Source organism: Mus caroli, unplaced genomic scaffold, assembly GCF_978045245.1.
Source record: "Mus caroli unplaced genomic scaffold, Mus_caroli_1 scaffold_4, whole genome shotgun sequence".
Lineage (NCBI taxonomy): Eukaryota > Metazoa > Chordata > Mammalia > Rodentia > Muridae > Mus > Mus caroli.
In genome coordinates this window covers 33,916,669-33,930,520 of record NW_028227259.1, presented here as the reverse complement: position 1 = coordinate 33,930,520, position 13,852 = coordinate 33,916,669, and the positions used below count along the sequence as shown (strand labels likewise).

Genomic DNA, 13,852 nt, shown 5'->3' with positions numbered 1-13,852 from the left:
GCCAGAGGCCGGGCGTGGTGGCGCACGCCTTTAATCCCAGCACTCGGGAGGCAGAGGCAGGCAGATTTCTGAGTTCGAGGCCAGCCTGGTCTACAGAGTGAGTTCCAGGACAGCCAGGGCTACACAGAGAAACCCTGTCTCAAAAAACCAAAAAAAAAAAAAAAAAAAAAAAAAGTGTTGGGCCAGCACTGAGCACTATCTTTCAGCACTGCACAAGTAATAACACTTCTTTAATGGTTTTCTTTTTTTTTTATTTTTTACTTTTTTTTTTTTTTAAGATTTATTTATTTTATTATATGTAAGTACACTGTAGCTGTCTTCAGACACTCCAGAAGAGGGCGCCAGATCTCGTTACGGATGGTTGTTAGCCACCATGTGGTTGCTGGGATTTGAACTCTGGACCTTTGGAAGAGCAGTCGGGTGCTCTTACCCACTGAGCCATCTCACCAGCCCCTTGATTTGATTTTTAACAAAGAAAAAAAATAACTGTCTTAGATGTTCTTGTTTGACAAATGGCCCTCCTTCAGGAGCTCAGTCCACTCTCTTCTGCTCTGCACACTTCTAGCCTAGGCATCATCTCTATTGCACCTAACTGGCCAAGGTAGGAAGCAGAGCACGGCATGCTACCTTTCTTTTCCGTTTATAGAGGAGTTTATTCAGCCATACTTTTGGAGATGTTAGTCTATCAGATATGCAGGGTGGTGTGGCAGACCAGAAAAGCTTACAACCTGACACCAGGAAGCAGAGGAGTGAACGAAGATGAGAATCTTGTCTCCAGTGTTAGGGACCAAACACAGGCCTGTGTACTACCCAGTCACCCAGCACACATGTCACTTCTGCAGACTCAACAGAGACATTAGCTGTGTGCTTACTTGTCATACGGAGGCCAGAGGGCAACAGGTAGGAAATGGAGTCTAGCCACGTGTCTTTTTAGCCAGCAATTTTGGGAGAACAGATTTTGGCAGACATGTGGAGCCTCTTGTCGTTCTCATGCAAGTCCCCTGCCCAGGTGGGCAAGAGGAGTCCCCCAGAATGCACCTTGGGCTGGATCTTATTCTTTAAAAAAAAATAATAATATTTATTTATTTATTTTATGCATATGAGTACACTGTAACTGTCTTCAGACACACCAGAAGAGGGCATCTGATCTCATTACAGATGGTTGTGAGCCACCATGTGGTTGCTGGGATTTGAACTCAGGTCCTCTGGAAGAGTAGCCAGTGCTCTTAACCGCTGAGCCATCTCTCCAGCCCTGGATCTTATTCTTGTGTTCAGCATTATTAGATATTGCCAAGTCATTTTCTAAGTAATTGTATCCATCAATTCCCATCTCACACACACACACACACACACACACTCTCTCTCTCTCTCTCTCACACACACACACACATACACACATACATACACACACACACACACACACACTGTTCAACATCCTCTATGGACCAAATACTGTCACCCTTGTTTATATTATTCTAATGAATTTTAAAAACTGAATAGTGTGATCAGGATATTCTATACAGGTTTTGTTGCTTCCTGGCCTTGGGAAGGAAATGGCCTGCTGCAGAAGGCCCACAGAACACAGGCCACATCCTCCACCAGCTCCCTTTACTGCAGTCATAGTGACCAGCAGGTTTCAGGAGCTGAGGAGCACTGAGGTGACCCAGAACTCCCCTCGTTCTTTGCCATCTTGAGTCCCACGAGTCAGCAAGGGGTCCGAGAGCAGAGTGGCAGCAAAGAGGACCAGAGACTTTCTGAGAGAGTCATTTTATTTGTCAAATATTCTCCAAGTCCTTGTCACCAGAACTTCACATAAGCTTCTTATTTCCCCTTCTCTACAACCCTCACCCTCACCTACTTACAGGGCACTGAGGGCATGAGCACGAACAGAGAGCAGCACACATACACTGTTTCCTTGACTTGTTTCAAAATGACCCTTCTGGCAGTGCCCAATTCAAGTTTTAATGCCCCATTATTGAAAAGTGATCTTCACAAAGCACACATGATAAAGCTATTTAGAAGAGCACAGAGAACGAGACTTTAAGGGTGGCAAATAGCCTTTCAGAGTTTGGAAAGGTAGTGTTCGTCCATATCAAGGTTAGCTTGGTCAGTGGCACAGGCCACATAGTAGGTGGGAATATAGAAGAACAGTATTTACACAAAAGGAGGAAGAGAAACCAGGAACACGACAACAAGGCTACTTACTCTAACCCACGTTTCAAGATATCCACCCTCACAGGGGAAGAGCCCACTGAACACAACCAGACAGGCATGAGGTACAGAGACCATTCTTTCCGGCTCCAGAAAAATATCTACATCTGGTGTCAGAATCTCACAATATAAAGCTGATAGAACTCATATACAGCACAGTAGGACAGCACTCTCAGAACATTCAGACAGAGGTGAGCTAATGCCATGGACGACATAAGTGGGCGTGGCCTAACAAGTGAGGTAAGCCAGGGGAGAGGGACAGCACACCTTGCTTTGCAGCCTCAGTGGCATTGCCAGGGGCCAGGGCACCAAGTCAACACAGTGAGGGATGCTGGCAGTCTAGGAGGGTGGGGCCCCTCTCCTGACATCTTAAGTGTTTGGGACACAGACTCCTCAGGCTGTTCTCATGTCTGTGGGTCCAGTTAGTCCCTACTCCAAGAGTAAAAGCTACCAAGCTCCTAGCTTTTCCGTGCTAAATCATTTTCTTCCTCTTAACAGTAAAACATAATTAAAGACAAGCAGCCTCTGTCAGGCTCCACTTCCCGGGATTCAGAGTCACACTGTAACAAAAGTGGCAGTTTTCCATTCTAGTCCTCTTATGTCACAAACACAGAGGGATAAAATCTGTTAACGCTTTTTAAAAAAATTAGTTTGGAACTGTTTTATAAGCTAAATGATGGAGTAGCCGTTAAATCAATGGGGATTCCAAGAACATTCACAACCCAGACAGGAAAGAAGGAAGAAAACCTTGCACTCATTCTTAACCTTGCACAGGACGTGGGGACCTGCAGCTGCTCTTCCAGGGGAGCTCTCTGGGCAACAGAAAAGCAAGAGGACTCCAAGGGAATATGAACCTACTGAGGCAGGGAGGGGAGAAAGTGAACGAGTCAGGAAGACTGTAAAATTTACACAGAGGAGCTCAGAGTCACAGCCCAACAGCAACAGCTGAAAGCATCTTCACCCAGCCCCAGACCCAGGCCTCCCCTGCACATATCCCATGACAACTGCATCACATCCGCAGAGCACAATCAACGGCTGCCTACTTCCTCCCTCGTTTGTGAGTGGTCTTGGCGGGTTCGGCTTTCTGGGGCTGTGCTGGCACTGGCTCTGGGTCGGATCCCATCAGCTCCTCATTCCCGCCCTGCTCCTTCCCTGCCTTTGGCTCCAGCTGGCTCTCGGGAGGCTCCATGCATGGCTGCTGCTGCCGTCTCAGAGACCGCCGCCTTCCGTGTTGCTGCCGTTGCTTCTCCTCCTCCTGCTGCCGCTGCTTTATCTTCATCAGCTTCTCAAAGCTTTTCGTGGTTGTTGGGTTCACAACAAACCAATCCTGCAGGGGAACCCCATAAAGGACAAAATGAAGGGACAGGAAGAATGGAGAAAAAGCAGTATTAGGTATATAGCATAGGAGTGAAGAAGCACACAGAACTTAGAGCTCTGTTCTGGAGAAATGCAATACAAATTAGCTCTCATAAATGTGGACTGTGTAATGCATGATTCTGGGTAATTCAGTAGGTGATCATCAGGTGTGGTGGTGCATGCCTGGAATCTTAGTACTTAGGAGCCAGAGGGATCATTTTCAAAGATATAGCTAGTCTGAGGACAGCCTGGGCTACTTAAGACCCTGTCTCAAAAACCCAAACCTGGGCTGGAGAGATGGCTCAGCAATTAAGAGCATGTTGTGATCTTCCAGAGGACACAGCTTCTGTTCGCAGTATTAACACTGGGCATCTGACAACCACCCATGACTACAGTTCCAGGGTCTTCTTCCTCCTCCTCCTCTTCCTCCTCCTCCTCTTCTTCGTTTTGGGAAATTCATCACACACTATACACCCGTGGGGCGTCACTGATCTGTCCTGTGGAAGTGCTCCTCTACCTGTGCTAGCTGTGTCCCGTGAGTTGACATCCCAGCCCGGGAGACTGATTAGATTGCTCAGATTCAGGCTTTTGCTTTTCTAGAAGAATGCGTTATAATAAGTTTCCTGTACCACATAATTTTCTATAATGAGGCTCAAAGAGATGGAGTGACTTACAGGAAGTCAGAGGGAAGGGAGAATGGCAGTCAGGGTCTGCTTGGGAACCCTGCTCCTGTCCCAAGAGGAGGAGACAGGTGGCAGGCCAGGTAAGCACTTTGTAATCACAGATCACAGCCACCTTCTTTCCTTTCTCTTCTCTTCTCATATCTTTCTTTTTTCCCTCCGTTCTTCTTCTTTTTTTAGTGTGTAAAGTTGTGTTTCTGCATGCATGTATGTGTACCACCTTGTGCTGGGGTGCTCCCCCACCCATCCACACTGATGATTGTACAGGGAGGAGCTGATAACTAAAATCTAATTCCCTAATTGTTTCCTGATTGGGTCAATAAAGATGGCAGAAGCCAATCGCTGGGCCAAGGATAAGGTGGGATTTCTGGTTGTTGGGCGGCTTAGCAGAGGAACTGGCAGGGGGCACTCGGAAAAACACCAGCCAGCAACATGGCTGTTCTTGGAGAGCCATGTTCTTGGGAACTCGGGGAGAGCTCCCAAGAAAGAGTAAGTATGTTTTTAAAATGACATAGAACTGATGATAATTTAAAGACCCCAGGTTATTGGCAAACATTAAAACATCTAAATGTTTATCAGAAGAAAATGCTGTAAAACAAGATCAAACATGTAACTTCAGCCTGGTTCCCAAATGTTCCATTAAATCATAGGTAAGAGAATTATAGGGGCTCAAACATGGCAGCCACAGTGAGCTTTATCTAATTTTTCTTCACAGAAGATTTCATTTACACTCATGTAATTTCAGACAGCATTTTAACTCTGGCAAGTTCTCAGCACAAATTTCTTTGCCAGTCCTAGATCATGAAGGCAGGGGCAAGGTCAACTCTTAGAGCCTCAGGACGGGGGCACACAGGACTGCACACATTAGGGAAGGCGGGGCGCGCACCTCGGCATGGACAGAGTTGATGTGATACTTGACACCGCTCTCTGACACAAATTCCTTCTGACACAGGAGACACTTGTACTTCCCAGCCACGAAGGTGCCCTGTTTCAAAGAAAGAAAAGAGAATCATCTCAGAATTTGGGCAGTGATTGTGAGAAAAGGAACGGGGAACGTCTTAATCAGAATTCGTGGGAAATAGTCCAAAACGGCAATATATTTGACAAAATCTAGCTAAGGCAAACTCTCACGGCCAGAGTGCACAGTACACGTCACAGCCCGTCATGCCCCTCCGTCCACTATGTCCTGAGCCACGTGGTTCCACCTTCTCTGCTTCCTTTCACCTTGCTTCTGGCATTCTTGATTCCTCTCCGCAAATCATCAAATGCCCAGGGTCATTAGCGACCATGGAACAGTGCTTCCCACTGTGGCAAAGGCACCGTGGAAACCCAGAATCCCATTGGCAATACTGAGTTTAAGGACTTAGAAACTCTCCCAATGGCACTGTCCTCAGCGCTGCTACTCAGATCTGGCTGAGATGTCTACAATGCCCTTGGTGCCTTCAACTGAGACTTCCCTCTCCCTGCCTGAAGTGTGGGTTTCAGTGGTGCTCATTTGTGTGAGGGGAAACTTCTAGATGGGCCTGGAAAGTGGCACCACTTCTCATGGTTCATGGGCTGTAGGGCACCTGGGTCAACATGGAAACGATTCAGGGAGATGAGTGCATGTTAGCCTGACACCCTAGCCTGTCCTCCAACCCCTGAGGCCAGTAGGTTCCCAGTGGGTTGGTCTGAGGATCTTCACCAGTCCAAACAACTTCTTCTTAGGAAGATTATTGCTAAGTACAGCAACGTAGGCCCAGTATGTGAAGACCAGGGCAAAGAAAGCAATCTCTGGTTGGGATTCCAAATCCATACTTTCCTTCCAGTTCCTTCAAGAGGTATGACATGACTTTGCTGACCTTTTCTGTATCCCAGATGCACCTGCTGCCCAACCAAAGGGACCAAGAATTTCCATGATCCTGAAGCCAAAGGCAGCCTCTGATGACGGTCAACAGAGTGCTTGGCTGTCCACCTAAACTGAGCCCTCTTCTATGCCAGACTACCAATGAGGATACTTTAAGAGAGTAGATAGAAAATGTTACAAACCAATGTACAAGAGCCCAGGTGAGCTTTAAGGCCAGATACACTACTGTAGACAGCCTCACAACCCTGGAAAAGAGAAGCCAAAGTGAGTCTGTGCCATACAGAACCCTTCTCTTAGCAATGTAATCATTTACACTGACCAATTCCACATTTGGAGGTAGAAGATCAATCATCAGCGCCATAAACCAAATTCCAAACAAAACAAACAAACAACCCAACAACAACAACACACATGAAATGTACAGAGGCAAGAAGGAAACAATAAATAGAAGATGATAAAGAAGATGAATAAAGCTCCAGAAGTCTAAGCTATTCCTTTCCCTGGTCTGCTCACTGATATTTAACAGAACACAGTTTCAGATGTATATCTATCTGAAACTATATATATACATATATATGTGTGTGTATATACACACACATATATATGTATATATGCACACACATATATACTCACACATATATACATATATATATATACACACATACATATATGTATTTAAGATTTATTTATTTATTTATTTAATATAAGTGCACTGTAGCTGTCTTCAGACACACCAGAAGAGGGCATTGGGCCCCATTACAAATGGTTGCTGGGAATTGAACACAGGACCTCTGGAAGAACAGTCAGTGCTCTTAACCACTAAGCCATCTCTCCAGCCACTAAGCCATCTCTCCAGCCCGTCAGAGTTATATTTTAACTCCGTTTAATTTGGTATAAATATACCAACTTTTGTATTTATTTCTTCTAAAAAGAACTACACTATCAGCTCGGGTGCCAATTTTGAAGCTACAGGTGAAATTCCTGCCACTCTGTCATGGAGAAGTGGAGTCCACTCACACTCTCAGTGAGTCTGGGTGAGCCCTCCTGTGATGGTCTAAGTAAGAAATACGCCCCATAGATTTCTATCTTACTCTGTTGACTAAGGCACCATTGACTGAGGCATCTTTCAGCAGAAAGCATTTGGTTGGGAGATTGCTTATAGGCTCAGAGGGTAAGTTCATAACTATCATGGTAGGAGGGATGGCAGCAGGCAGGCAGGTATGGTGCTGGAGCAGTAGCTAAGAGCTGACACTATCCACAAGTTGGAAGCAGAGCCTGAGCTAACTGGGAATGGCATGGGCTTCTGAAACCTCCAAGCCTGCCAGAGACATACCTCCTCCAGGGAGGCCACCCCTACTAGTCGGAACTAGGCATCCTAATCCGTGAGCTTATAGGTTCATTCTCATTCAAACCTCCAGAGTTCCTGTGTGAGCACTTGGTCCCTCTGGGAAGTGGATCCTTACTGGAGAAAGCGCATCATGCTCACCACTGCTGCTATCCTTCCCACTGGGATGGTTTGGATATGCTTGGCCCAGAGAGTGGCACTCTTAGGAGGTGAGGCCTTGTTGGAAGAAGTGTGTCACTATGGGGGTGGGCCCAGTGTGGAAGAATCAGTTCTCATTGGTTGCAGATAGATCAAGATGAAGAACTCTCAGCTCCTTCTCCAGCAGCATGTCTGCCTGGATGCTGCCATGCTTTCCACCATGATGCTAATGGACTGAAAATCTGAATCCATAAGCCAGTCCCAATTAAATGTTAGCCTTTGCAAGAGTTGTCTTGGTCATGGTGTCTCTTCACAGCAATGAAACCCTAAGACACCCACCATGATGGACTCTGGTCCCGTTAGAACTGTGAGCCCAAGCAAACTTTTCCTTCTGTAAGTTGCTTCTAGTCATGATGTCACAATCACAGAAATATAATAATGTATAATAATATAACTAATATATCTGTGATGTTTTTGACTAAGAGGACGCTATGGAAGGATGCTGTAGAAATTGTGGCAATGAGACCTTAAAAGAACTGAGTCTTTTAGTTTTGTGTCTAAAGTTAGTCACATACATCCCATACTGGCTATCCAGCTATTCTGAAGAAAGATAGAGACCACACGGCAGGCCATGCTGAATGCAGCAGCAAAAGACATTGCAGTCCCATCCAAGGACTAATTCACTGATCCCATGAATGACCTCAAATGATGCTGCATACGGCAGTGGAGCTGTCCTAATGACTGTTGACAGGTGTGTGGAGTTACCCAGTTCTGAACAAGCTAACTGCTGCACGAGTCCTCCACAGTGAAGCAATCAGTAAGGACTACAGCAGATGCTTAGAGGCCTTTACTGATAGGACAGGGGGAGAATCACCTGGTTAGGACACTGGATACGATGGTACTTCTTGATATCCGTCTTCCACTTGTGCAGGACTTCCTGGCTAAAGGTAGGTAACCCAGGGCGAGTATATTTTAACTAGAATACAAGAAACATTGGATTGCAAGAATGCAACTCCCAATCAGAACAGAACATGCTCAAAGCTTCATACCTATTTTGAAAGAGTGGGAGCAGGAGAGTGCGGTGGCACTCACCTTTTATCCCAGTACTCGGGAAGCAGAGGCAGGCAGATCTCTGTGAGTTCAAGGCAAGCCTGGTCTACAGAGTGAGTTCCAGAACAGTCAGAGCTACACAAGATTACATCTGTCTCGGAGTGTGTGTGTGTGTGTATGTGTTGGGGGGAGGGGGGAGGGAAAGTGATGTTTTGTATTTTTCTTTTTTTTTTTTTTTTTTTTTGGTTTTTCGAGACAGGGTTTCTCTGTATAGCCCTGGCTGTCCTGGAACTCACTTTGTAGACCAGGCTGGCCTCGAACTCAGAAATCCGCCTGCCTCTGCCTCCCGAGTGCTGGGATTAAAGGCGTGCGCCACCACGCCCGGCTTTTGTATTTTTCATCATGTACATCTGTGCGCCTATGTGTGGGTTTTCGAGTGTGAGGAGCACAGCACAGGTACCTGCAGAGATCAGAGAAAGGCTTAAGATCGCCATGGAGCTAGAGAGCTGGAGTTACAGGCTGCCATGAGCTGCCAACTATGGGTGCCACACAAATCCATACTGGAAAGCATTCTACACAATATGATTACCAATGACACATGACCTTACCTTCCGGTCATCGGGTACCAGGTCCTGGAGAACCTTCCTCTTCGGCCATTCCTTGGTTAGTTCAGCGGAGGCCAGCTCCTGCAGATGGTACACAGCTATCTTGGCAGAACGCCGTTGAACTCGGCCTCCACCCTTTGCCTCCAAACTCATCTCCTTTAAACAGTCTGGCTGTTCTGACTCTGGGAAGAAGACCTGCAAGTGGGAGACATGAAAACATGGTTGACAAGTGGCTTCAGTCACAGCCAGTGATTAAACATGATGCCCTTCTTTGCAGGAGGAAACCTGTGATGCTAGCACAGGGGAATAGAGATAGAGATCCTCAGAGTTCCCTGGCCAGCCAGTCTAGCTAACAAAGTCAAGCTCTAGACACTCAACGAAGACCTGACTTCAGCATGCTTGCTCACAGGTATGTATGCTACCCTTAGCATACATGTTTGCACACACACAGACACACACACCACCACATATGAGGGTAAGGCGGCAGGAGAAGGTAGCTCAGTCTGCTAAGCTTGATTCCCCCAAACCCACATTAAAAAGACAGGTGTGGTGGGGCATCTGTAACCACATCACCAGAGTAGCTGAGACAGTAGATCTCGGAGGCTTTCTGGCTGGCTAGAGAGCCTAGCAGAAAGGCAAACCCTAGGCCAAAAAGACCCTGTCTCAATGAAAAGGGTAGGGAGCTACTGAGGAATGACACCTGAAGTTGTCCTCTGTCCTTCAAATGCACACACACACCCCTATACATTCATACACAAATGTTTACATGTTCAGGAGCACATGAATACACAAGCTTGGAAATATAATATAAAAACAGTTAAGACACACACAAGAAAATGAAGACTAGAGACAGATTCCCACAAAAAAATTCTAAATAAGAGAGAATGTTTTAGTTTTAAATAAATATAATGGGGGTTGGAGATAGCTCAGAATTAAAAGCATTTGTTGCTTTTGCAGAGCATCTAGATTTGATTCCCAACACCCTCATGGTGGCTCACAACTATGTAACTCCAGTACAATGGGACATGACACCTTCTTCTGATTTCTGTGGGCATTAGGCACTCAATGTGATGCACACACACACAGGGAAAATTCTCATTCACACAAAATAAAGGCACTAACTAGGGAGTGTGCAGATGGTCAACGGATAGAGAAGCTATCACATAAACAGAAGGACTGGAGTTTGTATCTCTAGCACCCACATAAACGCTGGGTAGGCACAGCAGGCCACCAGTGACCCCAGCATTTAGGAGGCAGACACAAAGGCAAGCTGGCTAGTTAGACTATCAAGAACTGGTGAGACCCTTCCTCTATACATGAGTGGAGTGATCAAGAAGACACCCAAGGTCAGCTTCAGACTTTCATATGTGCACTTCCATGTGTGTGCACCTGAAAATATATGTGTGTTTATACTTAGAAAAACACACATACATGTTGTGGTGGTTTGAATTAGAACGGCCCTCATGAGCTCTGATGTTTGAATACTTGGTGCCCAGCTGATGGAACTGTTTGGTAAGGATTAGGAGGTTTGGGCTTGTTAGAGGAGGTGTGCCACTGGAGAACAGGCTTGGAGGTTTCAAAAGACTCTTACCATTCCCAATTAGCACTCCCCTCCACCTCTACCTTCTACTTGTAGATCAAGATGTGAGCTCTCAGATGCCCTGCCATGATGAACTCAACCTGCCGAACCCATGAGCCCAATTAAACACTTCCTTGTGAGCTGTGTTGGGGACACACAGAAGACACAGGTAGGAGTGACAGGCACAGCACACACCCTCAATAGCTACAGAAGAAGCAATACTCACAGGCCCATGCTCTGACCTCATGTGGTATGCAAGCCCAGCCTTTGACCTGTACGGTTTCCCACAGTGGTGACATTTCAGGGCCAACTTCTCGAGCTCTGAAGCCTCTTTGCCACACTTTCTAACATGGTACAGATATCCCATAATGCTGGTGAAGGTACTGGAGCAACTCTGAACATAGGAAAGAAGCCTATGTTAGAACGGTATATGTTTCACATGATCCCTAAATTTGTCAGAAATCACCAAGCACTACAAACCACAAAAAGACAGCGAGACAAGACGCTCACCAACATTTCCCACAAGCCCCTCCCCTTGGCAATCGTGCCTCTGGGCCAGATGGCGATCAGTTCAGTGATCACTGAGCAAGTGTACCACACACCTACTCCAGGTCATAACTTCAACTGTGACCCAATCCCACCCCGATATTATCTAGCCAGCAACACTGATCTCCTCACGGAGTGAGCTCCTGAGAATCATCTTCCTCACACTAAAGGATGGTAAAGAAGCCCCTTCGAGCAAAGAGGACGATGGGGAATATACTTGTGGAGAGGAGAAAAAATAAAGAACTGCAAGACATCTGGAAAAGTAGGTTGCACCCTATGCCACCAAGGGGCAGAGGAGCAAGAAACCTGAGAGGGGTGACCAAGGAGAAGAACAACAGGAAGACAGACCTGAGACTCCAGGCCCCAGTCTGCCGCCTTGGCTCTCACCTCACGCATGCACCGGAGCTTTCCCATTCTCTTTAGAACTGTTCGCAGCCTCTCCCTCTCACTTGGCTCATCTACTTCATCTCCTGCCTTCAAAATTGGCTGGAATCAAAAGAAGCAAATAAACATGATCTAAGGAACAGAAAACAAAACAGCCCCCTCCAGAGCAATCAAGAAATTAACTATGAGCCATACTGACGTTGTTGAGTCTGAGTTCTGGCTCCATTTTCTGGATGGCGTGAAGTAAATGCAATGGATACCTGAGTTCTGACCTCTTACCCACCCCCACCCCCAGTACGGGAGAACCTAAACACACAAGTACCTATGAAAACCCAGCTCAAAAATTCTATCCTGTGCTATTCCAGCAGTGAACAGTCTTACTCAGTCTCCTATGATGTGGCAGAGACAGAGCCAGCTTCACTGAACTACCTGTACTAAGTAAGAGATACCCAAACACAGAACCCCAGCTGAGATGGAAAAGCTAGTGATTTGCTAGCTCCTCTCCCTGCATCTTCATGCCAAGATCTACAGCAAGGATCAGCAGCATGAACTGGGAAAGTATTTCTCGATGGCCTGCTGCACTGGCTACAGCTTGTTTGATCTGGGCTTCCGAGCAGCGTGAAGGAGCACCAGGTGTGGGTGTGCGACAATTAGAACGTCCTCTGCTGTAGCACCAGCAACAAGTGCTCTGAATGCAGCCGCTGGGGCTGGATGGGAGGTCCTCACATGGCCTCACCGTCCAGCCTACAGCCTCCGAGATGCTTTTCTCAGCAGAGAAGACTCCAGTGGTGGGGTGCTCTCTCTACCCACCCCCAAGAATTCCTACCCAGGAGGACTTCCCAGATGTCATAGCTGCAGCTGGGCCTTAGATCCCCTATATGCCAGCCTTCTACCAGATACTCCATTCTTCCCAGGTTCCACAGAGCTCCCCTCAGCCCTCGAAGCCTTCTGGAAATTTCTAGTCTCTCATTTGACACAAGACTACCAAGATGGAGGTGGCACGGTAGACACAGACAAACCAGCCTAGGATACCTCTTTCTTTTGCTTTCTTTTTTAAAGATTTATTACTTTCCTCCCAACCTAATATCTCTATTGATTATCTGGGAATTTCGTACAATGTAACCGAATCACACTCATTTTCTGTCTTTTGCATGCACCATCCTCTAATCTGCTAGAGATGTCTTTGCTATTTTCACTAAGCGGACATGATGCCCTTGTTACAGTTCCCACATCCTCATCCTGCTGTCTCTGGGTCTCCAGTCTGTAAGTGGAACTGTTGCTTGTGAGTGTATTTCCTTCTGTGGATAACTGCTCACAAGCTCTTTAGGGGCCCCAGCCTATTGTCCCCATTGCTACTCTGCCAGATGGCCTTGTATTAGCTATCCTCCTGCCTCAGCTTTCTAAAAGCTGGAACTGTACACGCCTGTGCACTGTGAAACCTTTTAACATTTGCTCTGCTTCTTGCCATAGTTTTAATATTCCTTTCCCTGATGATCAAGAGATTGACATTCTCACATGTTAACTGAACACGAAGCTAGGTAGGTAGAGTACACTTCTGTAATCCCAGTCCTTGAGAGGTAGACACAGTAGGATTAGGAGTTCAAAGTCAGCCTCAGCTCCACAGGGAGTTTGAGGGCCAGCCAGGGGTGCAGTAAAATAAAACACACAGTGATCATAGGCTCCTGCGTATAAGGAAGCTGAGGCAGAAGGATTACTGCAAACTCATGGCCAGTCTGCAGTTGTGAGTTTCAAGCCAGCCTGGACTATTGGGCAAAACCTGAGGAAGAAAGAGAGGGAGGGAGGAAGGAAGGACAGAAGGGAGGGATTTTTACATCATTTCTGGTGCTCATGAATTATACAGCAATAAACCTGGGTGTGCAAGTATCTGATACAGTGTCTTACAGTCTTTTAGCTGTGTGCACAGGAATGGTAGTTCTATTTTTGGCTTTGAGGGAATCTCCATACTGACTTACATGGTGGCTCCATCAACTCACAGTCCCACTACCAGTGGATAAAGATAAAGTTTTCCCCATATCCCTTGCATTTTTAAAAATTAATTTAAAAAACTTTTCCTTTAAATAAGTATGTATTTGTGTGTTTGTATGTATGTAT

General features: G+C 46.3%; 1 protein-coding gene across 6 annotated transcripts in view; it reads right to left on the bottom strand.

Moving 5' to 3' along the window:
- Positions 1–1,736: 1,736 nt before the first annotated feature.
- Znf512 (zinc finger protein 512) overlaps positions 1,737–13,852 on the bottom strand; it is a 28,285-nt gene continuing 16,169 nt past the window's right edge. For all 6 annotated transcript variants that reach the window (XM_021162320.3, XM_029477681.2, XM_029477682.2 and 3 more), the window contains 7 exons: positions 11,744–11,842; positions 11,037–11,204; positions 9,235–9,426; positions 8,451–8,552; positions 6,276–6,338; positions 5,134–5,232; positions 1,737–3,538 (listed from right to left, as the gene is read on the bottom strand). In XM_021162320.3, coding sequence (XP_021017979.1) covers positions 3,251–3,538; positions 5,134–5,232; positions 6,276–6,338; positions 8,451–8,552; positions 9,235–9,426; positions 11,037–11,204; positions 11,744–11,842 — 1,011 coding nt within the window. In that variant the 3' untranslated portion in view covers positions 1,737–3,250. The remainder of the gene's footprint in view (positions 3,539–5,133; positions 5,233–6,275; positions 6,339–8,450; positions 8,553–9,234; positions 9,427–11,036; positions 11,205–11,743; positions 11,843–13,852) is intronic.